Genomic DNA, 27,117 nt, shown 5'->3' on the forward strand with positions numbered 1-27,117 from the left:
AGATAAGAGAAGCATGTGTTATTTATCTGAGTCTGGCTCATTTCCCTTAATGTGGGGCTTTCTGGTTCCATCTCTTTTCCTACAAATGACACAATTTATCCCCCTTTATGGCTAAATAAAACCCCATTATGTAGATATACTACGTTCTCTTGAACCATCTCTCTGTTGTAGGGCATGTAGACTGATGATCGCCCAGCTTGACTGTTGTGACTAGTGTAATGATCTGTCCTGTCCCTTTAAGAGACAAGCCCTGCCCACTACTCCCACCCTCCCACCCCATCTGACAAGGCAAATGGATCTTCCTTCAGCTTCTAGCCTGCAAGTCCTCTTTTCCATCTCTCTCCCCAAGAAGCAGTTTCTGCTTCTCTCCTTCCTCCCCACTTCTCTCCATCCCCCATTTGTTTCTCTCTCTCTCTGCCTCTCTCTGCTCTTCTCCCTTCTCTCCTTCCCCTTTCCCTTTTCCCTCCATCACCCACTAAATAAATACCCACTTTCTCTGTACAGCGTGCCTAGTAGGTCTCTGTCTCTCACCCGCAGCTCAGTTCCCTGCCTGGGACCTGCTGCCTTCCTGACCCTGGCCCACTGCCGACTGTCGCCACTTGGGGACATGTGTCATTTTATTTTTACCATAACAACTAGTGCTGTATCAAACTCTGCAGGTGTCTCTGTAATCTGCTGCCTTAGATTCCTTTGGGCCCATTCCTAGCAGTGGTACACTCATGAGTGACTGTCAGTGTCACCGTGACAGAGCCCACTGGGGAACTTAGCGCATAGGCAAGCATGCAGGTTGTTTATGACAAATCTGTTCCAGCATTCCCCTAAGCCATTTTATTGCTTCCTCTGCAGCACACTGAGGAAGTTCTGTCACCTTCATATTACTACACAGGGGTCATCACATCTCCAGGTTCTAGCTGATAAGAAAATTACAGTGCCTTCTCCTGCTGCCTGAGCCCAACTCTGAATCCAGAATCTCTGGTCAGGGCATCTGGATCAATAACTGTGACCCTGTATTCCAGATGTTATACTTGCTGTGTTCACACATGCAGATGTCTGTTGAGACTCAGGGGGTCACAGGAAGGAGATCTCCGGGAGCAAAGGGTCCTTGCCAGGCAACTGCCAACGGGACCTTACTGCAAGGTCCTCAGTAAAGACGTGCCAGGCAAGCTTCCCCAGTCAGGGAGGCTGCTTCTTCAGAGTCCACACTGATACCCCTATCTCGAGTCTCAGCCGCTAACCATTTCCGAAGTGATATCCCGACTTCGACACAGGACATTGGCAAGGCTGCGGATTCAGCTTAGGTTATGATTATGCAGTCCACACGATTCAGCCACATCCGTCATTTCCAGCAGCTGGCCCTGCAGCTAAGAAATGCGTTTTTTACTTGCAATTTTCATAAATAATTTAGGTAATTATCGGAGCTTATTTCTAGTGAAGCTTGCTGGCTGTTGGACTGCGACCCATCTTTGAGGGCTGCCTTTCGGGACCACTTCCGGTACTGGTTAGTGTCCTTATCAGATCATAGATAGAATGTAATGGAAGAAAATGTTAGCTAGGTAAGTTGAAGGAGGCGGGTACAGGAAGCAGCTGCCACCCTCAGGGCTAGAACAAAGGGAGATTGGAATAATTTCAGCTTAGAATCCCAAAGGAGGAGACCCTTGGTGCTGAGCCCCACACCTCTGCAGGGTCATGCTGCTCAGCTGATAGGAGTGTCCCTGACCTTGCAGAAGGGACGCTGTGAGGCTGGGGTAGTCTGCTCTGGCCCCTGGGCTGGTCTCCAGCCTCCCATCAGTACAGGAAGAACCCAAGGATCTTCGCTCAGCTTTCGGCCCCAGGAGTCACTTTGTGCCAGGCCCTGGTTCTGCTCCGCATGGGTACTGTACAGAGTCAGCCAACGGTCTAAGAATTTTGGGATTCCCTCTCCGCCTCCCTCGTTCATGTCCCTGCTCTCCTAAAGCCCTGTTGCCCCAACTCTGACCTCGTCCTCTTCTGCCCAGCCAGGCCTCCTGGGTACCTTTCGACACTGTGGCCTGGAACAGATGCCCAGAGAGAAAACTGTGCCTCCTTGCCCTAATGCAGCCATGGCCAGGGCCTATCTTGGTGCTTTATCCAAAGCTCCAGCCGGAAGAAGCATCCCCTGTGGTTCTTTTGTCAGCTGCTCAGCATCTGAATGCCCTTCTTTGCCGAGGTCTGCATCTTGTTGAGCTCAGCTCGCTGCATACATCATCGAAGCCAATCATGTTTCTTGGAAACCCCCACGCATCGTTCATGAAACTTCACTCAGGAGACGGCCCCTTCCCCTGCTCTGGAGTGGTCCACTAGGGGTCTGAGAACACAGAGAGGCCTTCCAGGATCGACCCGATGTTAGGCTATTGATGAAAGGCCTCCTTTGCTTGAGCTCCGTCGGGACAGGGACGTTATTCTTCTCTGGACCTAAGGGATGAATGAACGCGTGTGCATACATCCACTTTGGGCCATTAATTGGCTTCCCCTTGTGTTTGTGTCCAGGCCCTGTGTGTAGCACAAAGTCACACCCATTCTTGCTGCTTAATCAGTACCCAGGTGCCTGGGACCTCGCCACCTGCCCCAGTTCCCTTCCCTATCTGGAGAGTTCACCCCCATCATTTCACATAATCCTATGGGGTCCCCGTCTGTAGCCGATGCTGAGAGATATAACTAACTGTGCTGGACTGTGGACGTGGGGCAATTTTAAAAAGAGAGAGAGCTGATCATCTTCAAAGCCTGGTATGTTTTCCCCACTCAGACTCACTCAGACTTTGATGCCTCAGGCTCAGGGCTGGAAAATGAATCCTTAGCTTTAATTCTCAGGGTCATTATGCATACATAATGCTTTCCCTACCATTTAAAAGGAATGTAGATCGTATGTAAATGCGCCTCTGTGGAATTGTATATTCCAACCTGCATTAAGCACACATGAATTTCATAGTGACATCATTCAGCGCCTGCTCCCTCGGCGCCTGCATAAAAAGCCGACAAATTCTGTTCTGTGTACGTCTACCACGACTGGGTCTTCCTGGACTGAGTCAGGGTTTGGACTTTGGGAATGATGGTTCGGTCTGAAGGACATTCAGACCACCTCTTCCGACCTCTGATGCTTGGATTCCTTCCACAATGCTCACCAAGATTCACCCTTGAGCTCTTCCTCTGACAGGGCGGGTGCCTGCTCTTTCTGGGGCAGTGATGAGCCCTTAGGAAGCATGGAGTGACCAGAAGGCTGTCCCTGAAAGGCAGCGAACAGTGGATCGCTCTTGTCTCCAGACCCTGCTGTGTGGCATGAACACTGTTTCCTTCACAGCATTAAACAATCTCTCTCTCTCTCTCTCTCTCTCTCTCTCTCTCTCTCTCTCTCTCTCTCTCTCCTCTTCTCTTCTCTTCTCTTCTCTTCTCTCAGCAGGATCCACATTCACATGCACACACGCCATCACACAGATGTGCATTTTATAAAGGCCAGCTCAACAAGCAATGCATCATAAACATCCTTGCATTTCCATAAGCCCACATCTTGCTCATTTTCAGCGTCTACCTCGTCCTCTATTGTCAGATGGGCCGCACTTTGCTTAATCATTGCCTGCCTGTGTGTGGTCAATGAGATTGTTTGAGGTCTTCATAGGGAGCGATTATTTTCTTAGGTAAGAGTCACAGATGGGATTAGGGGGTCAAGAGGTGTGAATGGGTTAAAAGGCCATTCCAGGTCAAGCTGGCAGTCTCTGGGTTGAGCGGAATCTTGTGCTGACTGCATGCTGAGAGCTTTCCCAGCATTCTCCTCTTTATTCCTCTGCTGTCTTTCCCTCCCTTCCTTCCCCAAGGCACCTGGCCGGCTCTGCTCTATGTGCGGGCCATATGGTTCTTCTCTGCTCACCACATAAAGCGGCCTCCACAGGGGCTTCTTTCCAGGATATGGACTCCCCCTCCCCACCCCCAGAAAACTGCAAACTGGGCAGGAACTAGACTAAGAAAGGAAAACGGGTGCAGCTCTTGAGATCTGCAGGAGCTGGTCCCAGGTACCGAGAGGCTCTTTCCATCTCTAGAAGTAAAACCAACAGTACACAAGAGAGCGAACTCAAGAGTAGTAGGTGACGGCTCCTGGGCAGACTGGTTGGTAAGCTCTTTTGTCCCCTGCCCATACATCAGCGTCCAGCAACAGGGCCCCGCAACAGGGCCCCTTCTGCCAGCGATGAGGTGCTCAGAGCCTGCGTGGGAGCCTGAGTGAATGATCCACAGCAAGAACCTGTCTTTCAACATACTTTACCAGCTAGGCCATAGGTACACTGACCCTTGCATTGGGACTCCATTGCAATATTCTTAGTAGGACAGAATACAAGTTGTTACATGTCGTGCATTGTATATCTAAATACTGTGCAAAGTGTAACACTCACGACTAGTCCACACAAACTCCGAAATACATTGTTGCATCGAGTCAACACAAGGCCCGTCAACCATAAGGTACATGGCTGGATGTAGCACTAAGAAACACCTGTGGGAGCTCACAGCTTTTTCTCCTGTGCTCCCACTGTTTGGGCGAGAGACTGAATCTCAGAGATGACAAAAGGTGAGAAACGTGAAATTCTGTAGGCAGAAAAACCTAAGCGCAAAGCCGTGCGTACAGCACTCTGCCGTGTCAGTGGGTGTTTTACACGAGGGGAGTGGGCTATGTTCTAACCCACGCTTGTACAGGCAGAAACAATTCCTGAAAACATACCCAAGAACCTGATAGCCAGAGCGGTCTATGGCAGCAGGGCTGAGGAACTGAGATTCGAGTCGAGAAGGAAATCTACCCATCTATTTATAAAATATGACATCTTAAACTAGAGAGCCCCTTTACCAAACAAAACTGGAAATAGGGCAAAATAAAATGGGGCGTCCTGGTGGGAGGATCGAGAGTCATAACATTTGGGAGTGGCGGACAAGTCGTCGTTTGGACCCGGTTGGGTCTCCCCCTGAGTTCAATCGGAGGTGGTAGAGCTGTTCTGGAGACTTCCCTGCAGTTTGGCGCGCCGGTAGGGCCGCGCGGAGCTGGTCCGGGGCCGAGGGGCGCCCCGCGGTGCAGGCCGGGCCAATCAGCAGGCGCGGGGCGGGCGCGGTGGCTTTGCACGCGCTGAGCGCTAAGCGGAGCAGAGGCGCTGCTGCCGTCCGTTCGGGAGCCGGCCATGCCGCGTCTGCCGCTGTTGCTCCTGCTGCTACCGTCACTGACCCGGAGCCTCGGGCTCCGCGACGCGGGCAGACGACACCCCGAGTGCGGCCCGTGCCGGCTGGATCGCTGCCCCGAGCCCGAGCCCTGCCCAGCGCCCTGGATCGCCGCGCGAGACGAGTGCGGCTGCTGTGCGCGCTGCCTGGGCTCCGAGGGCGCGAGCTGTGGGGGACGGGTGGGCGCACGCTGTGGTCCCGGCCTGGTGTGTGCAAGTCGCGCCACGGAGACGGCGCCCGAGGGCACGGGACTCTGCGTGTGCGCGCAGCGCGGCACGGTCTGCGGCTCCGACGGCCGCTCCTACTCCAGCATCTGCGCGCTACGTCTGCGCGCCCGGCACGCACCCCGTGTGCACCTTGGCCACCTGCACAAGGCACGCGATGGCCCCTGCGAGTTCGGTGAGTGGGGTTTGACCCCGAAAGACCCAGGCAAATGGGAAAAGCGGGATCCCAATGCTCTAAGGTGTGGGATAAAGAATTTTATTACATAGAAGTGAACACCACCTGGGCCCCACTCTCCCCTCCAGGAGCAGTATTTCGCATCGTAATTTCATGTTGGGGAAGAATGGGGCGAAATCTAACACCCTGCCTGCTGCCTTCCCCACTTCAGGGAGATTCCAGCCCTAGAGCAAGCAGGAGTGTGGATGCTTAAGAACCTACTATCGCAATTATTTGAAAATGGGATTGGAGTGGGTCCTGGGTCAAGTGGGTTGCTTGAATAGAGAGGAAGGGAAGGTGAGCGGTTCCGGACAGCAGGAGTTCCACATGGGATTGAAGAGTCACCAAGACAGAGAGCCAGGATCCTGGGCATCCAGTGAGACCCAAACTAATCAAGGCTCAGGGAGCTTCCATCAGATGAGTCCTTGGGAAACTTAAGCTCTGAGAAGATAATGGGACCGCAACGGCTGGCCCAGTCTAGAGTGCAAGTGATGTGAAGTGTCTTGCTTTAAGACACTCAAATGAACAGAAAGCTCTGGGTTGCCAGGGACTTTAAAGCTCAGCGCCACGCTGCACACCTCCCTGGTTCCCTAACTGATCACTGTCTTGGGTAATTATAAAAAAAATCAGTGTCCATGTCCAGGAAAAGCTAGCCTATTTTGCCTGTGTGTGTGTGTGTGTTTGACATGGCCAGGAGTTTTCAGAGTACAGCCCATCTATTCTGTCTGGATGATAAGTGTGGTAAGTGTGATGGTTGGCTGGTCCCCAGGATGCTCCCATGCAGGCTGTGCTTCGAGCTTCTCCAATTTTCTGGCCTAAGCTGGGAGATGACGTCTAAACCAAATGCCCAAGTTAGTGCTTCAAGAAAAACACCTAGTGGCCCTTTTTTCCAGGCCTTAAACAATGCTTGGTATTGTGTTACTCTCTTCTCCCTCCAAACAGTCCATGGAAATGTGCTCAGATCCAGGATGCTGGTGGGTTGATGGAGACAGGGCAGGAAGTCCACCATCCAGGGAAACATGACATGTGCTATCCGGTGAGGGCTGAAGCAGGCTGGGTTTCACAGAAAAGTCACCAGGCTCTTTCCTAGCCCATGCTCCACTGGAGGACAGTGCTGACTGGGGGATGGGGGTACCCCTGGATAGTTCCTGGCTCCCCTAGTGACATTGAGCCTGGTCATTTTCCTGTCCAGTCACAAGGGCCCCAGAGGAGGCATTATTATTCCCTCTCTGCTTGGAAAGCTTGTGTCAGCCCTAGACACCAACACAGTCCTGGCTTCCCTTCCTGGAGTTCTGTCACCGACTGCAATCTGCCGCCTCAGCAGTTGGCTCCCAGGCAGTTCCCTTTGTCTGAGACAGGTAGCACTAAAGGCACACACAGGACACAGAAGAAATGCTGACCAGGACCCCCGGAGCTTCCCAGTGGTGCTGGGCTTGGGTAATTTTTCCCTGGAGGGATATTCTGTTCTTAGGAGAAAGACCCCTTCAGGGCATGTAGTGCAAAGCACCAGAGACCCAAGACACGGGGGACTAGTCCAAGATGTCCACGAAAGGCTGCCACCTCCCAGGTCCCAACCCCTTGTCCAGCACTCTTTCAGGAGTGGACTTGATAATATTAAGTCAGGCAGATGGTGGTTACTATGGTTACCAGAGTACAGACAGATGGCAGATGGAAAACCCACACCCCTAATTCACTGAAAATTACCAAATGACAAGTAAATGTGCCAGCCCCTCAGCTCTGATCTATGGGCTCCGAGGCCCGCCCTGGGCTCCAGCCTGGAGAATAAAGAGGGTCCTCAGAGCCAAAGGGAGCAATTCAGAAGCCAATTTCCAGGACCTCATTAGTGGCAGACGTTGGCACTCCTGAGCTCAGCTGTCCTTTCCACCAGGGTTTGCGTCACCCACCTCGGACCTGACGGACCTGGCTGTCGTCTACCTGTCACCTCTGTCTTCACAAGCTTGTGTGGTCCTTGCCTCCCATCTCAGGGAGGCGTGGGCTCCTGTACAGGGAGCTGTTTCCTTACCCCGGCTACACCTCATTCTGGGCTGCCCTCAAGCCATCTTTAATTCAAGAGACACAGCAGGAGCACTTTTAACAAAGCCCCAGGGGACCCCGTTTGAAAGGAAACAGACAGTTTTACTTCAGTATTGGTGACAGTCACTCCTGCTCAGCTCCTCCCAGATGCCATCAGCACCCAGGTACTTCCACTTTAATGGAGTGAGGGTTCATACATATTGATTAGCCCCTTCCCAGTGGAGACCAGTGATGCCTCCGCGGGACAGTGGTGGCAAACGGTGTTTGGGTCTAGATGCTGCCCTTCCCAGAAGCCTTTGCTCAGAATTGCCCACTGCCTAATATTGAGAGCATCCTTTGAACCCTGTACATCAAAGACCTATGTGCGACTGTTTTATTGTTAGACGTTGTTTTTGCATGCATTGCTGTTTGATTTTTGCCGTCACTGGAGAGAGCAGGGAGATCTTACCTAACCCCTTAACGCAGTGATCTCCTGTGACTCCCCAACCATAAAATTATTTTCATTACGACTTCACAACTGTAATTTTGCTACTGTTATGAATCATAATGTAAATATCTGTGTTGTCCGATGGCCTTAGGTGACCCCTATGAAAGGGTTATTCGACCTCCAACAGGTCTCGACAGACAGGTTGAGAACCACTGCCTTAATAAAAGGGAACATTGAGACACACCAAACGGGGATTCTTGAAGCTAAATGGCCGGCCCCAGCTGAGGCAGGGCCCCAGGTCTGTCTGCCTGGTTCTTGGCAGATCGCTGCCGTCCATCTCCAGCCTGCAGGGCTTTGACCCCAGCAGCTTCTCCGAGAGAGCTTGAGCTCCTCCAGAATCTCAGAAAATTCACCTTGGTTGGAATTCCTCCTCCATTTACAAGCCCGGGGTACTTGTTACCAGGTAACCAGAGGAGGCGGTGAATGCCACTTTGTGAGAGGGACAAAGGAAGGGGCCTCGTGTTCCAAAGCCTTTCATGAATGTAGAGGGAGGGGATTTGAGTCGCAGGCTGCAGGCAGTGGGATTAAGCTGGGGCTCCTTCCACATCCAACCGTGATTATAAGCATAAATTATCAAGCCTGTTTGGCACGTTGGTCATTAAATTTTTTGCTTGTGTGTCTCTTAATACAAGCAGATAGGGTCCTTAGGGGACGACTCGGGCTATTCTTGCAGTCCATGGCACCATTAACTTAAATCTCTGGGGCATGTAGGATGATCTTTCTTTTTAGCCACCAGGGACCCATTTAATGGAAGGGGTAGGGAGGCAGATCACCACATGGAGTAATAAGAAGGCAGGTCCTTTCATCTGGGCACATCCACACAGCAGACACAGACGCCGTCATTAGGTTCCCGCATGCCAGAGGGTGTGGGGCAGCGTCGTCCTCTTCCCGAGCAGACAATGGTTCACAACCCGCCTCGCACTTGAACTCCCAGGTGGCTGAGTCTCTCTGGCACTGTTTTGCCTATCAGAGGTCCCACCTCCTCTGACCACACACAGCTGAGTGGCTGTGACCTGCTGTCACACCCTGGGATGGATGGAGCTGTGCCACCCTGGATTTCCTGGCTGCTCCGCGCATGAGAAGGAAGCATGTGCTGAGCTGGAAGAGTTAGAGCGATGGAACTTACCCCCTTGGAAGCCTGGACTGGCCAGGAGCCACCGGCCTCCCTGAAAAGCCACTTTGTTCCAATCAAAGGTAGACAGAAAGGAAAACGCTGCTCCTCCCGGGATGATGCAACACTCACATCCCGGAGGTGAGAAGTTATGTCCTGGGCTCTTTGAAGATCGCTACCATCCAGATCCAGCCTGCAGGGCATTGAACCATTGTAGTTTCTCTGAGCTCTGGAGACCCTCAGGGTTGAAGGTCATAACCTCAGGTTCCACCAGATAGGACCTGTCACCAGAGGTCAGTAGAGGACTGCAAGCAAAAGGAAAGGTCTGTTCTAGGTAGCATGGGCTGCTGTTTCTCTGGGTCCCTCCTTAGGACACTGTGTAAGGTTGCAATGGGTCCTCAAGTGTTCCTCATCTCGGCCTGTGGAGGGCAGGCAGCAGGTATGTCATGGCACAAATATGAAGTTTTCCTGGAAGATGTGTGTATTAAAGCTTTAGTCCCCAGCTGCGGCAACCCTGGGAGTGATGGAGTCTTTGGGAAGCGGGGCCTGACTAGAGGAAGTAACTGGGCATCCATGCCTTAGGGGAAATCTTGACCCAAGAACCATCTCTATTCCTTCCTCTGCTTCCTGGCAGCCATTAGATGAACAGCTTTCTTCCATTCTGCCCTTCCACCATAATGTCTCTGTCTTGCCATAGACCTAATGGGACAAGTGCCAGGCAGCCACGGCCTGACTCAGGTTCCAAGGAGGATGGGCACCTGTGTCTACTCCGCAGCAGCCACCTGAGACTGAAGCATGGCACTGAACACACAGCACAGACAGAACTTTAAGTGGCTTTCCTTCAGTCCTGCCCACCATACCGTCCTTCCTGCCTCTGGTAGTCACTGGCACCCTGCTATCACACTTGAGTAGTGTGCAGACTAGAGTTGCCCTGCTAGTGTTATGGGCGGTCCCTCGTGGGCATTGCTGGCAGGTGATGTGTGGATAACAGAGACCAAATAATGCCTGAGACTGCCACTTCATGACAGCTGGCAAGGCTGGCCAGTGACTGGCCCTGGAGAACATGGACTTAAGGAAAGCACACCATTCCCGGAACTGAGGAGAGTGGCCCACTGCCTAAATGACGGAGTGTGGTCCATGCTGACATTTCATCACCATGAATACCGCCAGTGACCATGACAGAATGGCTTTGTCTTGACTCCTGGTCCTGGGGTTCCAGTCCAGAATGCACTGCTCCATTTCTCTCTTAGCCCCTGGCGAGAACAGCACAGCAGGGGTGTGCGGTGGAGCACACTGCTCCTCTCCCAAGGCAGGAAGCAGAAAAGGAAGGCACCAGAACCCTACAGTTCCTCCTGAGATCGTACTTCTGGTGATCTGAAAACCTCTTGCTGGCTTCACTTCTTGAACGGGCAGCCCCACAACCATCACCACTATCACCACCACCACCCAATCACCCCACCACCAACACCACCACCTCCACACCCCACCACCACTCACAATCACCACCACCACCACCACCTCCACATCCCACCAACACTCATAATCACCACCACCACCACCACCATCACCTCCACACCCCACCACCACTCATAATCACCACCACCACTACCACCATCACCTCCACACCCCACCACCACTCACAATCACCACCACCATCACCACTACCACCTCCACACCCCACTACCACGACCACCTCCACCACCACAACCACCGTCACCACCACCACCATAACACTGAGAACTCAGCCTCCAACACATGAACTTTAGAGGTCACTTATCCACCCATCTGGGGATCTGAGACTTTGGTTCATCATTCAATACCTGTGTGGTCAGTCCTCACTGAAACACTGGTAGTCAGCCCCTCATGAGCTTCTCTATTACACAGCACTTCACAGTAGTGACTCAACCCATGGCTGTGCCCTGTGTAACTCCCCCTGGGAGCTGGTGACTGGATCCTCTCTGGTGAGTTGTCTCTGTATCCTGGCCTTGTCACGGCTTGTGCCTTTCTGACTCCACCCTGTAAGCAGTGAGGCCTCCCAGCAAAGCATTATGTCTGGGACCCCTTGACACGATCTCTTAAGAGCTGCTCTCCTCTCCTAGGATGGAGCCCACCAAGATAACAGTTGTCTCCGTTTTGAAGCTAACATGGAACTGTATGGAACTGGGTGGGGGGGAATTTGAGCCCCTGTTCCTCCAGGCTCTTCGCCTTTCTAAGCCTGAGCTCCTGGCTGTAAAATGGAAGGTAAAACACCAACCTTCCGGGGCTGGTGTGAGGACGCAGAAGAGTCCTCTGGGGGAAAAGGCAAGATGGTGTCAGCGCTCAGGTGGGGCTTGATCTCTACAACCAGAAAGAGGAATCACACCCCCCACCAATGAGGTTGGGCTAGCCCTGTGCAGCTCCCCCTTCTGGTTTCCGATAGAACTGCTGGAGAGGAAGGCGTGAACAGCTGTACTATTACCGCAAGTGTTATTGATTGTGCAGAGCTGTTACAGCTAAGAACACATATTTAATGCCAGATACACCCAAATTAAGAGAAGATGACCGACAACAGGGGCCTGAGGAAATCTTCCAAGGTCACAGAATTGCTCTGCTTCCAATGGTGGCTCTCCAGCCCTCTGCATCAGTCCAACAGGGATCTGCGCACCAGAATGAGTTGTGTGCGGCATGCGAATTTATAGATAAATAAACGCATTGGGAAAGGTCGCTTTAACACCGAAAGCGGGGGGGGGGGGGCGGGGGGGCGGTTCTTTTGTAAAAGAAATGGTGTTTCCTGCCGTGAAAGCGGTGTCAAAGGCAGCTTTCCCTAGACAGTCCTTCTTAATTGTAGTTATTGAAAGACAGGGAATGGGGACTCTCGAGGAGCGCGCAGGAAATGTGATTTACTGGTTTATTCATTTAGGCCTGAAAGGGAGTGATGAAGTCTCATTTAAAATGTATGACTTGACTTGAAGGAAAGTGAGACACGTTGACGGAGCGTCCCTCTGGAACCTATTGAAGGCCCTGGAATCGGGCGGTATGGCTGTCCCACGGCCCTTTGGGGACAGGCTTGTGGGTGGAAACGCCTGTGTGGCTGTGAGGAGGTGCCGGCAGGAGGCTGTGAATAAATTAGCCCCTCTTTGTTGTGGCAGATGGGGCTTCTGCCAGGCAGCCCCTGTGACCGCAGGGCACATTGCAAGTTTGGGGCCTCTCTTCAATGGAGCGCTGGCTGCAATCTTGGCTGTGAGTTTAGACATTGCCTTGGAGAGCAGTCGTGCGAGCAGAGCTGAAAGCATGGCTGGTTGCAAGGGTAGGTGGCCGGGCATGGGCCTGGCAGCCTATGCTCACTAGAGGGCCACTGTGCCAAGGACTCCGGCGCTGGCATCATCAGGTGGTGAGGACAGAGGAAGGAAGCAGCTCCCATGAGAGTGAACTTGATCAGAGAGCCCTCCAAGGGCCTGGCTCTGTAGGCAGTGAGCTCTCCACTCCTGGGGGTGTGCAGATACTCAGGCACTGGCTTGACAAGGTCTGCCCTCCTTGTGTCTGGAGGAGCTGAACCAGTCTCCTTTCTGTGTTGGCTCGGTAGTTAAGAGCACTGGCTGGTCTTCCAGAGGACCTGGGTTTGATTTCTAGCACCCACAGGGCGGCCCACGCCATCTGTCACCCCTGCATCCTTCACGGGGACTGACCTTGTTCCTTTCCCTTTGGTCTCTTATCTAATTGTAGCCACATCCCAGTGGGCATAGGCCCTGCCATACCGTTTGGTGCGCTGACTCCAGGACCGTGGTATTCCTCTTTCGTGTGCCGTGTTTTCTTCATCTAGTGATCTTTCTGCCACCTCTGCCCCTGGCTCTTGCTCACAGGTCAGGTCTCTGCAGTAATTGCTTTCTCCTTCCAAGCTGGTTCACTCCACAGCCCAGGGAAGCAAGGGTCTCCTCAAGTCACTAGAGAAGAGGCAAGAGCTGACAACCTTCCCTTGGCTTTGCCAGACTTCATGGCTGGGCTTGCTGTCCGACACGGGTGAGACTAGGTAGAGAGTCCTGGACCCCCGAGGCCAGCTGGGATGCAGCTGGTCAAATATGAACAGAACCCTTGTTTAGGACTTGACTGTGTGGTGAGGCCTGCGGGATTGGTAGGAAATCCCCCTGTTAGAGTTGAGGAAGAATAGGGGCAATAAGGCCTGAGTACAGAGAAGGTCAGAGCATCAAGGTATCTCAGAATGAGACTTGGTGCCAGCCGAACAGATCCCTTGTATGTTAAGAAGCTAGGTGAGAAGGGTGAGCTAAGGGTCTAACCTGTGTTGCAGGTTCTCAGGTCCTCTCAAAGAAACAAAACCCCAAGTCTCTCTTCTCTGACCCCCCCCCCCCGTACACAGAGGCAGAAAAGCTTCTCTGCCCTTGGTAACTTGACTTGACACTACCCCAACCCTCAGGGTTCTTAAGCCTTCCATTGTAGGACCTGAGAAACCCCTATGTGACCCTGAGTACAGAGTATACAAAGTAGGCATGCAGAAAAGCATCAAATATTTATTCATAATAAATCATCAAGAGACATACTTTAAAACAGTTCTTTAGTGTATGTATAATTTTTACCAATCATTGAAGCTAAGAGCAATGTTGCACCCTAATGCGATGGATGTGTGTATTCATCTTCACATAAAGAATTCAATCTCGGGAGTTGGTGAGAAGGCTCGGTGTTAAGAGCCACGTAACCGGCAATAAATATGCAGATGGTAGCTGAGGTGTTGGGGGAACTCAGGGAGAGCGTGATGAGACTCAAACTCTACCACTGACCGCCGGACATCTGGACATCTTTCCCCCTTTAGGCTGGCTTGCAGATCCCAGGCCTAGGAGTACACTTCCTCAGAGGAGCCGCCCCTCCCTCCTCAAAGAGCTTCCTGTGGGCCCTCAGAGCCCAGGGTTGGGCTCCTGACCCGCCAGAGTAAAGCGTTGTTCCTTTGTCTTCTCCCAGCTCCTGTGGTCCTCATGCCACCTCGAGATGTTCACAATGTCACTGGGGCTCAAGTGTTCCTTTCGTGTGAGGTAAAGGCTGTGCCCACCCCGGTCATCACCTGGAAGAAGGTAACTTTCTCCAAGCATGTCTGCATTTGTCTGTGTGCATGTGCCCATGTGTTGTGAACGTGGGAGAGAAGAACAGAGACAGAAGGAGCCGTGGGTGGTAACAGTTTTTCCTTAGGTGTGTTTCTATGTGGGCCGAAGGATTAACAAAGACACCCCAGCCCTGTGCCACCAAGCTGCCAGCCCAGAGCTCTCTCCAGGGGAGGGGTGGCATTCCTTCCCATGCTGTTTGTTCGTTTGGTCGCTTCGGTGCCTAGAAAGCTCTGCTAGCTGGCAAACTCTCAGCTGCTGGGTCCTTAGACAACAGATTGGTAACAGAGACCCAATCCCGTCCTGAACGCTGACAGTTGGTTCTGAGAGATTGGCAAAGGTCACAACTTTAGTTGGTCCCTTGCCCCAACAGCCCTGATGAGGGCTGTGAAATTCACAGCTATTCCCACCCTCCTCCACACTTTGGAAAAGTTGGCAACCTCAGTGTCCAGCAGGCGGCGCTGTCCAGTAGACACATATTTAATCAAGGAAGCCTGAGTTATTTGCCAAGAATGACAGACATTTTGATTTCTGCAATGGAGTCCAGGGAGATTGTAGGTGGCCAGAGGCCTGTGGGGTCAACCTGACTCAGAATTATTTTTCTAAACTGTATATGCTTTCTCTGCCTCATATAGGTCGTGGGTTCTCCTGAGGGCACTGAGGAGTTGGAGGAGTTGCCCGGAGACCATATCAATATAGCTGTCCAAGTGCGTGGGGGCCCTTCTGACCATGAGACCACATCCTGGATTTTGGTGAGTGTTTAGGATTATTGGATATTGTTCCGGTGGAATGTTCCATCCTAAGCCCCCTCCCCTGGGAGTTGCCTTAGTCTAGACTCCACCTCCGAGAAAGCCGGCCAAACAATGACCCCCTCCCCAGAGATGCTCAAGACCACCCTCACAGGGTATTTAAATTGCCCCACTTGTCCCTGCCCCCAGGGAACAAACACGTGATTTTCTGGTCTTCTTTCCCAGGCTCCTCTCTGTGAGACTAGAAAGCCTTCTGGGAGCGTTTGTATCTATTAAACGCCTTTTCTAATTCCGTTTGATTTGGTCTGATTCGAATTATTGCATCGGCGGAGAAGTTTATTGGGGTGGTGCAGTAACTCTTCAGATATTATCAGCAAACAGCCCTCTGTCTTCTCACGTCACGCTACACTTTTAAAACTGTTCCCTACTCTTTCCTTTTGGCTTTGCTGGGGACCAAACTTCAAATTCTTATTTTGAAGGCTGATGAGATGGCTTGGTGGGTAAAGGTGCTTGACCTGAGTTCAATCCCCAGGACCCACATGGAGGATGGAGAGACCTGACTTCTGCAGCTGTCCTCTGACCTCCCTACACCTGTGTGTGTGTGTATATGCATATACACAAAACAAATAAATAAGTGTAATTTTTAAACATTTAAAATGTTATTTTGAGACAAGGTCTCACTATGTTGCCCAGGCTGACTACAAATTCTTGAACCCATTGCTCCAGCCCACAGAGTAACTGGTGTGTGCCACCAGATCCACCCTGTCCCTGTCTATGCCCCACTGGACCCTCTGGAGTAGGCGGGGCAGGTTAGATAGCTCCCAAGAGTGTAAGTATCTTAGTTAGGGTCCTTATTACTGTGAAGAGACACCTTGACCAAGGCAACTCTTTTTTTTTTAATTTTATTTATTATGTGTACAGCATTCCGCCTCCATGTATGCTTTCAGGCCAGAAGAGGGCACCAGATCTCATCATAGATGGCTGTGAGCCACCATGTGGTTGCTGGGAATTGAACTCAGGACCTCTGGAAGAGCAGCCAGTGCTCTTAACCTCTGAGCCATCTCTTTAACCACCAAGGAACTCTTATCAATGAAAACATTTAATTGGGGTGGCTCACTTACAGTTCAGAGGTTCAGTCCACTATCATCATGGCGGGGATCATGGCAGTGCATAGACTGATGTGGTGCTGGAGAAAAGCTGAGAGTTCTCCATCTTGCAGGCAGCAGGAGGTCGACTGAGACACTGGCTGGCATCCTAAGCATAGCAAACCTCAAAGCCCTCCCTTGCAGTGACACACTTCCTCCAACAAGGCCATGACCTACTCCAGCAAAGCCACACCTCCTAGTAGTGCCAGTCCCTATAAGCTTATGGGGGCCAGTTGCGTTCAAACCACCACAATAAGTGATCTACTGCTGTGGCCCAAAAAAGATGTCCCAGTGCCCAGCTGTGGATGGGCTGTCCCGTGTGGCAAGGGGGTGAGAGTTTAAAAACTTTAAGATGAGATTGCCCAGGGAGAGTCTCAGGTAAGTCACATGCCATTAGGGTCATAAGAAACTTAATCGATTATTCAGGCCAGTCTAGTTTAAAGGTGAGTCTATATGAGGAAAAAGGAGGCAGAAGTATGGCAGGATGAGAGAGGTGCTCCCACCGTTACTGAACTGATGGTGGAGGATGGTGTCCCCTGGAAGCTGGCCAAGGCAAGAAAACACATTGTCCCCTCAAGGTTTAGGGATGCTGAACATACCCTGATGTGAACATGCTGGACCCACACTGAAGGTGATAAATTTGTGTTGTGTCAAGCTGCTAAACTTGGGACTGTTTGTTACAGCAGCCACGAGAAACTAATACACCTGCCTAGGACCACAGGTAGAGAGGGAACCGCAGCCTTGGCATTCCCCGCAGGGCACTGTTAACAGTGCTCAGAACACTTTTGCTAAGATAAGGGAATGCCATTTATTTGAAAAATCACACCAACGGGAGCTAAGATTGAGGCTGGATAGTCACTGGTGCTTTCTTAGTCTTAGCTTCTTGTGACCTTGTGGCATACCTGTGAGTCTCCTGTAAAATGAGATCAATAACACCTACCCTTCTCCCCTGTGTTGTGTGACAAAACTTTTCCTGGGGAGATCTACACCCCACATTTCACACACACATTCGGGTAGCTCAGCGGGTTTCTGCTTCTTCCAGGCAGCTGGTCTGGTCCGAGGGCCTTTGCGGCTCTGCTTCTTTCCTTCTGAGGGGGACTCTTCACTTTCACTGCCTACTCTGGCAGGGAGGAGCCTAGTGAATCTGGTTGGTTTCAGGGACTTCCTGATGCTGTTGTCTACCTTCCTGTTTAAGGAGCTCCCCTGCAGGATGGAACGTTTCAGTCTTTGAGGAAACTGGTACACAATACCCTTCACCCTCGTTGGTGTGAGTTCAACAATACTGTGCACTTGACTGCCCGTATCATGTAATGGTCTGTGGTGGGTAGGGCTGTTGCTACGGGAGAAGCCAAAAGAGATGGGAGTGGGTGTGTCCATGGTGGTGAACTCCAGCAAGCTCTCAGGGGATGTCTGCCTCGCTTCCACCAGTTCTGGGTAGTTCTTCATCCGGGTGAGGGATGGGGAACACAGCAGAATGTGTGTGGCCTTTTCCAATCAAGCATTCTCTCTCTCTCTCTCTTAAAATTTTTTATGTGTGGCAAAAGTTGAGGACAAGGTTTCTTGATGGTTTCTTATAAAGGCTGCCCCATAAAGAACACTTGGCAGTCTTCTCTGGTGGGTAGATGTTTGTCCTTAAAATTTATGCATTTTTCCCTCCAAGTCAGCCCTTGTCACCTTTAGTGGAAAGTCAGGCAGCTTACAATAAAGGCTGAGACTACAGAGAAACTCCTAAAGCTAAGAGCCACAGCAAGGAGCAGGCCCTTCAAGGAGGGTCCCTAAGGAGGCTAAGAGCCACAGCAAGGAGCAGGCCCTTCAGGAGGGTCTCTAAGGAGGCAGAGTCAGATTCTGAAAGCAACAACGGAGCAGCTCTGTCACTGGGAACTGTATACAGGCTGGGGTGTGACTCGGTTGTGGGGGGTGCTTGCTTAGCACGCAGGAGGCCCTGCAGTGGTTTGCCAGCGCCGTGGAAATTGTGTGGTAGCACAGGCCTCTCATTCTGGCACACTGGAAGTGAAAGCTGGAAGATCAGGAGTTCGGGGCCCGCCTCAGCCACACAGTGAGTGGCTTGCCCGAAAAGAAGGAGCGCTGAATAAGGTCGTCAGTCTTGAGTGTGATGTGGGCCACGCGCAGTCGTATAAACCTGTCCGTTGTATTTCTAGATCAACCCTCTGAGGAAGGAAGATGAGGGAGTCTACCACTGTCACGCGACCAATGCAATTGGCGAGGCCCAGTCCCACGGCACCGTGACAGTCCTCGATCTGAGCAGATACAAAAGCCTTCGCTCCCCAGTTCCAGCTGACCTCCTGTGAGGGACACGGTACACAGCCCTCGTCATTTCTGCCCCCTTCCCAGTAGCCTGAGACCTGCGACTGCTGCTCCACTGATTTCTCAATCAAAGCCAGGTTGGAGCAGCAGCCGCGGGGCGGGTCACGTCCATCCTAATGGCAGACAGATGGGCAGGAGCCGAGTACGTAGTCACGTCAAGTTTCTGCGAGTTTCTGCTCCAAAGTGATGTCATATTTGCGGATGGATCGTTGGCCATGACAAGTCACACAACTGTGCTAGGTGGATGAAGTGGGACACACACACACACACACACACACACACACACACACACACCACTCACCAGAGCCAAAGGGCAGCCTGACCCTCTCAACAGGTGTGGGAGTTGCCGTCATGAACAGATAACACTGTCAAGATTGACCAGCAAGGTCTAATACTGTGGAGACCACAAGAGGGCATTAAGTCCCTTGGAACTGAAATTACAGATGGTTGTAAGCTGCCATGTGGGTGCTGGGACCTGAATCCAGGTCTCCTGCAAGAACAGTCAGTGCTCATAGCTGCTGAGCCATCTGGGATAGACATTCTTAAAAGCAGGATTTTGCTGTGGTTCTAACCCCTTGCTCTTTTTGACTGCTTTCGCTGGACTGCCTTCTGTCAGTTCTGTAGGGTGTGTGGAGAAATGACAACCATCACCACACCATTCAGGGAGTGTGCCATGGGCATGAGACAGGCGAGTCTTTACACTGGGGAGACTGAAGGAAAGATGTCACCGAGGAAGTGGCACCGGGGTTGAAGGACAGGTATCTGTTGGCCATCAGAGGTCCTAGGAACAGAGAGAAAAACATGGAAGTGTAAACCCATAGGACTTCAGCGAGGCTGGGAAATCAGATCTTACAAGTTGTCTTCCTAATACTCAAGTTTCCTATTACGCACGATACACACGAGGATATGTGTTGTTTTATATCGTTTATAATAACGTGGTTTACATCTGCGTCTTAAGCTCCCTCTCCAGCCGGCAGGCACTATTGGCCAGCTCTTGGTTGTGTGGCCTCCTGGAATGAAATGCTTACAACTAACTACCTTACAGCCATCTCGGGGCTTCTTAGGGCAAGAGACGTCTTTGCCTATAAGCTGGAGTCTGCTTCCCTGGAATACCTGACCTTTGGTCTTAAATATTCTCACTGTTCCAGGACTGCCCCGCCCCCCATCAGCTCTGACTTCATCCCTCAATGAGGAGGGCTTTGGACCCCAGCATCACATCCTCCACCTTGCATGTAACACACAGATCATTACAACAGAGCAAGCTTCTGCCTCTAATGCCCTCCCTCTTTCCTTCCCAGGCTTCTGGAGACACTGGTCAGAACATGATGGCGACATCAAGGAGTGGATCATTTTGCTCTGTGAAAATCTGGGGAGACTGCGTCGATGACTCCTTTTTGTATGTTTTTTAAAGAAAGGAATGCACACTAGATTCTTATGCAGATGTAGTTTTTAGCAGGGCAGACCTTGGGAAGACACATGCATGTAGCTTTTTTACATTTTTGGGATGAATTGTTCTAGAACAATTCTTTTTTTTAACTCTTTCTACCCCAGGATGGGTCGCACACTGTGTGTTTGTAATTTTAAAGGGCTCCAAACAAGGCATGTGACTCATTTGTGACTTGGTGTCTGTGACTTAGTGGATGCTCTGTGACTGTGTGTCCTGAAGGGAAGGGGGTCCCTTGCCCCATCCGAGGTGACTGAGGTGGGTGTTTTCCCTCCTCTGGGTTGTGGTTTCCACCTGTGACCACAGCTTTGGACTGATTGCTCCTCGAGCTCCCTGCGGCCCCACCCTCCTTGAGTGACGTGGCCCTAGGGAGTAGGGTCCAGTCATTCTCTTCTGGACGGCTCGGGTGGCTCTTCTGCTCCTCCTTCTCCCCATTGTGAGGATTTAGCTGTAGGTGGGACCCTCTGCTAGACTCAGGAGCTGCTTGAGCAAGGCGTGCACTTGTTAGCCCAGTGTTCTCCCAGCAGACGAACAGCAGACACCTGACTTCTGCTTGGCACACTGAAGAAAGGAAACTGGGAGGCATCTGTAGGTGGCGGGGTCACACTGAAGTACAGTGCATTGTCCTTACCCAGGCAAGAGCCCCACTTAATGAGGAAAAGAAAAAAGAATATCTGTTCTCTGGTCTGAAGGTTCTAGGGGACTACACTTTGTTTGTTTCTTTCTCTCTTTCTATTTATTTATTTATTTATTTATTCGTTTGTTTGTTTGTTTTAAGACTGGGTTTCATTGTAGCCCTGGCTGTCCTGGAACTCACTCTGTATACCAGGCTGGTCTCGAACTCACAAAAATCCACCTGCCTCTGCTTCCCAAGTGCTGGGATTAAAGACGTGCACCCAGCTGCCTGCAGATTCTTGCCATCAGGGTTGGGGGGCCCTCACTGTAGACAGGCCTGACTGTTCACAAGATACTGCCCCATGCATGGGCCCAGCCATAGCAGAAGGAGCAGGGATTTCTGCCCCTCTGCCTTGCTGCAGCAGCCAGGCCCAGGGAGCAGGTGCTCTACCATAGGTAACAGCCTTTGAGTGGGGGCAGAACTCAGCCACTTCCCTGGCTCAGTTTCCTCAGGATGACCTTGAACCAGGGAGGGGAGGGGAGATGCTGCCTCACCGCCTCACCGACTGGGCCTGAAGCTCATTCTAGCTTCTGTTAACACTCTTGCTGCTCGTGGCTGGCCCTATGTTTTGGAGTTCTTGTTAGAACTGGGTTGCTGTCATCAATCCTAGCAGATCCGAGTTTGACATGCTGGGATGTTGTCACCTTCGTGTACTGTCCCCGCAGAGGGGGACAGGTTGGAGACTCTGAAAACATGGTGTCCATGTGCATATTCACTGTGTGACCTTGGGCAAGTCCAGGTCCTTTGTGGGCTCTGTGTCCTCAAGTGGGTGTGTAGAAACCCTTGTGTAAAATCAGAAAGGACACTGGAAGTTGCTGTCAGGGAATGGGACAGCCAGGGGATCTGCTTGTGTCTACACCAGAGTTGGTCCCTCCTGCCCCTCTCAGCTCCCCCATCACGGTTATCTCCATGTCTGAGAGCCTGCTCTTAACGTCCTGTGAATTGAGTGGGTTGGAGATGGCATACTCAGATCCTCAGTGGAGTGACATCAGAGGGATGTCACCTTGGAGACACCTGTGGAGCGTGGCGAAGGTGATACATACTTTGCTTACATGATGGTGGTAGTTGCAGCATGCAGAACATGCAGAATCACTTGGTCACCTCTGCATTGGATGCAGCTCCTGGTGGAAGTGCTGAGGGTTGGGACCTTTTGGGGCTGGGTTGTGTTATGTGTCACACCTGAGCGACATAGGTAAACAATGCATGCTACGCTGTCTGGAACGTTCACCAATGTCTAAAAAAGTGGATCAACATGATTGTTCAGCCCAGTGGCTTTTCACTCTGGGAGGTCCAGGGGCCCTTCTGGGAGCCGGAATACGTGCCATGACCGTCACCATTGGAAGCACAGTTACCTACACACCCAACCCTGTTTGTATAGATGTCGTGATGCTACAGCCTGTGCACCCTGGCAATAAATGTCTGTAGGGGTGGACTCCTGGCTCTCTCCACCCTGGGAATGCTGCTTCAGATGCTGATCCAGGTCCCGCCCATCCATCTTTCTCATCCTGCGTGCATCTTGCCCATTTTTCTGCTTACATTAGCTACTTCCACCCGACCCTCCTCACCTCTCCCACCTGGGCTTTGGCTGCCCCCTTGCCTGGTATCCATTTTTAGTTTTTGCTTTGTTTTGTCCTTGCTTAGAGACAAGGTCTCACTGTAGTTCAGGCTGACCTGGAATTCCATATGTAGACCAGGCTGACCTCAACTGACAGAGATCTGCCTGCTTCTGCCTCCCAAGTGTGGAGATTTAAGGTATGTGCCCTACCACACCTAGCCCCCTACTTGCAGGGGTTGTTTGTTTGTTTTGATTTATTTTGAATGTGTATGAGTATTTTGCTTGCCTATGTATCTGAGCACTGCCTGCATGCAGTACTCACAGAGACCAGAAGAGGGCATCAGTTCCTCTGAAATTGGAGTTACATGGTTGTGAGCCACCATATGGGTGCTAGAAAATGAACCCAGGTCCTTTGTAAGAGCAAATGTTCTCAACTGCTGCTCCACATCTCCAGCCCCCTACTTGTAGTTTTTAACCAGCCTTAACCATCCACTATTAACCATTTAACATCCACTATTCCCAGCCTGGCTCTTCTGAGTCTCCTGGACTTGCATCTTCATGCATTTTAGTGCATGGAATTTAGTGATTTCTTCACTCACCACTCTGAACTCCCACCTCCCATAGACAGAGTGAGGAAGGAGGTCAGGTACCAGAAGGTGCAAGTCGCTAGGTGGGAGAATAGAATGTGTGCCAGGTGCCCGTCAGCTGTGGCACAAGAGCTTTCTGAAGGCTGAGCCGACCGCTGCCCAAAAGAAATTTAGAAAGAGATGACATCCACATAATTTTAATGATAGCATTTAAAACTTTATTATTATTATTATTATTATTATTGATACTTAGTATGCCTAATCTATAACTTCAATTTATCATAGACATGTATAGGGAGATTAATGTGTTTGCTGTACAAGTGTGTGGTCCTGTGTTTGATCCATCCCCAGAACCCACATGAAAAAGCTGGCCATGGTGGTGCAAGCCCTGCAGTCCCAGAACTGGGGAGGTAGAGATGGATAGCTCCCTGGGGCTCACTGTCTAGACAGCTAAGACTAAGAGGCAGGCTGCCAACCAACGGAAACCCTGCCTAAAAAAAATAAGGTCAGTTCTGAAGAATGGCATGTGAGGTCACACTTCCACACTCATGTGTGCACCTGCATGCTGGGTACCTGTGTACTGTGCACGGTTATTCATCTGCACAAACACGTACACATATACAGATGAAACACCATCTGAAAAGGTGTCTTTGTGGAGTCTCGGGGTGTATTCTCCACAGAGAAGAGGGTACCGCAGTGATTCTAAAGTCTATATTCAACTCCAAAGGTGTTCACTTTTTATCCTAAACCACCAAAGGGCTGGGCTTTAGTGCGATGGATATTTTTGCAGCAGGTTTTGCGATGAAATTAATTCCTATCTTTAGAAAATGCCACTCTCCTGTCCCCCAAGATTGAGGATGTAGGCCAGACCATCAGAGTCGTCCGGGAGGGAACAGTCTCCTCTAATAGCTGTTCTTATTCTCAGCCTTCACGGGAGCCTCGTGAACGTTAAATCAGAGAGTGGGCATTATGTGATGTTTTAATTAATTAAGGAAAACCACATTGCTCTGGTGTCTGTGGCTTAATGAATTCAGGATATGGAGCCCCGCACCATGCTTGCCACAGTGGCTCAGTGGGGCCGGCTCCTCTCCCCTGGAGGGTGACTGCCATTATAGGTCAGGGCTGCCGGTGAGCTCTGACTTGGTGACCTCCTGGCCGAGAAGTGCCTGGTTCCCACAGGCAGAGAGTTCTCACTGTGCCTATCACTGGCTGACTGTAAGTCCCATGGAGGATGTGTCAGGCAAGACACAGACAGCACCATTTGACAGAAGAGACATGTGCGCATGCCCACTGGGGTCCAGGAACCAGTGCCCCGAGGTTAGCGAGGGATGGCTGTGTCATGTGTCTTTGGCTTATGGCCTCCCTCCTCCATCAGTTAGGAAGCACACTATTTTTGTTGGGTTCCCTGCTGCAGCACAGCACCTAGCACAAGTCCCAGCCCACAGAGAAACACTTGATAAAAGGTGCTGAATGAGGGAATAGACAAACTGATCCCCTTTCCCTTGTGCCTAAGCCTGTTGTTCCTCCAGCAAGTTCCCCTGTTTGTCTCCCCTCTCTCCCACCCCCACAGGTTCTCCTATACTCTAGCATAGCCTCAAACTTGATATGTGGCCCAAGGTGACCGTGAACTTACAGAGATCCTGATTCCATTCCTAGAGTGCTTGGGTTATAGGTGTGTGCCACCATGCTTGATTATATGTGGCACTGGGGACCAAACCCAGTGTTTCCTGCATGCTAAACAAATACTCTATTAGCTGAGCTATCTCCCCCAGCTCAAGCCTCCCTTTTGCAGAAGCTGACAATCCCTGATCCCACACCCCCACACACTGCTTACCCCAAACAAAAGAGGTACCTTTTTTTTAAAAAAAAAAAAAGATTTATTTATTATGTAGAGTATTCTGCCTACATATATCCTATACGCCAGAAGAGGGCGCCAGATCTCATTACAGATGGTTGTGAGCCACCATGTGGTTGCTGGGAATTGAACTCAGGACCTCTGAGTCACCTCTCCAGCCCCCAAAGGGGGACCTTTGACTTTCCTCTGGCACCTTCTGTCATCTTCTTACCTTACCCCGCCTCCTGGCTGGTCAGGATCCCCTTGTGCCACACCCTGTTCTAGCTAGTGTTATGGTGGCAAAGCAACCGTGTCCTACACAATCTGCCCCAAGTCCTTTGTCTACATGGAAACAGTGTGACCTTTAGACCTTGAATCTGAGCGGGTCCCTTAAGACTGCCAGGGCTTTCTTAGGGTACAGGCAGAGTGCTCCAACCCCTGACTACCTACCTCCACCCACCCCCCCAGCCTCCCTGTTCCTGTGGGAACAGCTTACCTGTCTCTCCATCTGTGTGCTTCTTACAGGCTCTGGCCTTCCCTCTCCAAGAAAGGCCTGCCCCTTTCCCAATGGTCTTACCTCCTCCCTCTCCTCATCCACCAGGATCTTGTGTCCCACTCATGCTGGGCCCTGCCCTGGGCCGAGCGGAGTGCAGCAGGCGGAGGAGAGGAGTCCCAGATTGTGTTAACCCTGCCTAGCTGCTTAGCAAATGACTGGCAGCATCCCAAGGAGGGGTGCTAGCCGGTGCCTTGTGGGTACATCTCCCAAAAGGGACCCCTGAGAGTAGAGGGGAGCTCTGAATGAGCTGGCGCTTTGTGGTGTATCTCCCAGAGAACACCTGAAGACAGACGGGTGCTCCAGATGAGCCGGTGCCTTGTGGGTACATCTCTCAAAAGGGACCCCTGAGGGCAGTGAGCCAGTGCCTTGTGGGTACATCTCCCAGGGGACCCCTGAGGACAGATGGGAGCTCCTGATGAGCCGGTGCCTTGTGGGTACGTCTCCCAGGGGACCTCTGAGGGCAGACATTAGCTCCGGATGAGCCGGTGCACTGTGACATCTTGGCCCCTGCACGCCCACTTGCCCCTGCCCTTGTCACCCTGTCACCCCGTTCTGTAATTGTCTTACTTTGCAGACTGAGCTCCCAGCAGGCAGTCTTGTCTGATTCGCTTTCTCCCAATGGTCCCAAAAGGACTTTCTTTTCTCTTTCAGATCAATGAAGGATCTGAGCAAACTAGTAGAAGCGGGGACCACCAGAGGTCAGCCTTTTACCCATAATGATGCCAGCCCACATGGAAGTGCCTTGGTGGCACCGGGCTGATCAGGGCAGATGTGACTGGAGCGCTGTTGTGGATTGGGGGCCGCAGACTGGAGCTTAGAGATGTGATTAGATGGACTCCTAAGTACACCCCTTTGTCTGGCCCCTAGAGCATGCTCATGGAAAACTGACCCAAATAAGCGCTTTGCTAAACCTCCCAGAGCCAGAGTGATGGCTCCAAGGTTAGGAGCGCTTGCTGCTCTTCCAGAGGACCCGAGTTCAGTTTCAGCACCCACGTCAGGCTGCTTACAAACCGCCTCTAACTCTGACTCCAGGGCGGTATTTGATGTCCTCTTCTGGCTTCTGCAGGCACCCATACACAGCGGTACACACACATACAGGCATACACACATACAGGCACCATTGCACACAGGTACACACATATACAAACACCCATACACATAGGTACACACAGACAGGCACCCAAACACACAGGAACACACACATATGAGCACCCATGCACATAGGCATACACATACACAGGCACCCATACACACAGGTATACACACAGACAGGCACCCATACACACAGGTCCACACACATACATACACATAAATGTTTTTAAATAAAAAAAACTCAATTTCCACTGCTTATGGAAAAATAAATAAATACAAACCAACTGCCTTGCTTTACAGTACTGTTTTAAGGCCAAAGCAGTGCATGAAGGCACCTGGCACAGCACTGGCCAAGGATGAGCGTGGTAGGAGTCTGGAGGAAGGATGCATGGATGGCTTTCAAACTACAATCTCTACCAGCTCAACCTTGCAGGCCATGTGCCAGACTGAAGGTCGATTCCTGAGGAAACCCCCGTTCCTTGTCTGAGAGGACACAGTCTATCCTGGCAGGGAATACATGACAGTGGGGTGTGAAGTGGCCCGCCACACTGTGTCCACATTTCTCCAGGAAGAAGACATGAGTAGCAGAGATCAACCTGCTCTCGTCTTTCTCCCTCTTTAATTTAGTCTGAATGTCCAGGCCCTGATAGCAGCTACGTTTAGGGTGAGTTTTTCCAGTTTAGCTATCACTTCTCTGGGAGACTGGGATGCATCAGTCAAGCTGACAGTGAAGATAAAGCATCATAATCAGAAACCCTCACTACAGTGTGATGGGGGTTACAGTATGGTTGCAGAGAT

At 51.4% G+C, this 27,117-nt stretch overlaps 1 protein-coding gene across 2 annotated transcripts; it reads left to right on the forward strand.

Annotated features, from left to right (window-relative positions):
* The first annotated feature begins 5,134 nt into the window (after positions 1–5,134).
* On the forward strand, positions 5,135–20,193 carry Igfbpl1 (insulin like growth factor binding protein like 1). 2 transcript variants are annotated; one of them, XM_048419800.3, is made up of 5 exons: positions 5,135–5,601; positions 14,220–14,329; positions 14,992–15,108; positions 18,410–18,555; positions 19,874–20,193. In XM_048419800.3, the coding sequence occupies exons 1-5, from the start codon at positions 5,166–5,168 to the stop codon at positions 19,899–19,901; spliced, it is 837 nt and encodes a 278-aa protein (XP_048275757.3). In that variant the 5' UTR covers positions 5,135–5,165; the 3' UTR covers positions 19,902–20,193. The 2 variants fall into 2 exon arrangements, with proteins under 2 accessions (XP_048275757.3, XP_085533321.2); XM_085677195.2 differs by having other exon boundaries at positions 5,139–5,601; positions 18,410–18,567.
* The last annotated feature ends 6,924 nt before the right edge of the window (positions 20,194–27,117 follow it).

Source organism: Myodes glareolus, chromosome 16 (genome assembly GCF_982192425.1).
Source record: "Myodes glareolus chromosome 16, mMyoGla1.1, whole genome shotgun sequence".
NCBI lineage: Eukaryota > Metazoa > Chordata > Mammalia > Rodentia > Cricetidae > Myodes > Myodes glareolus.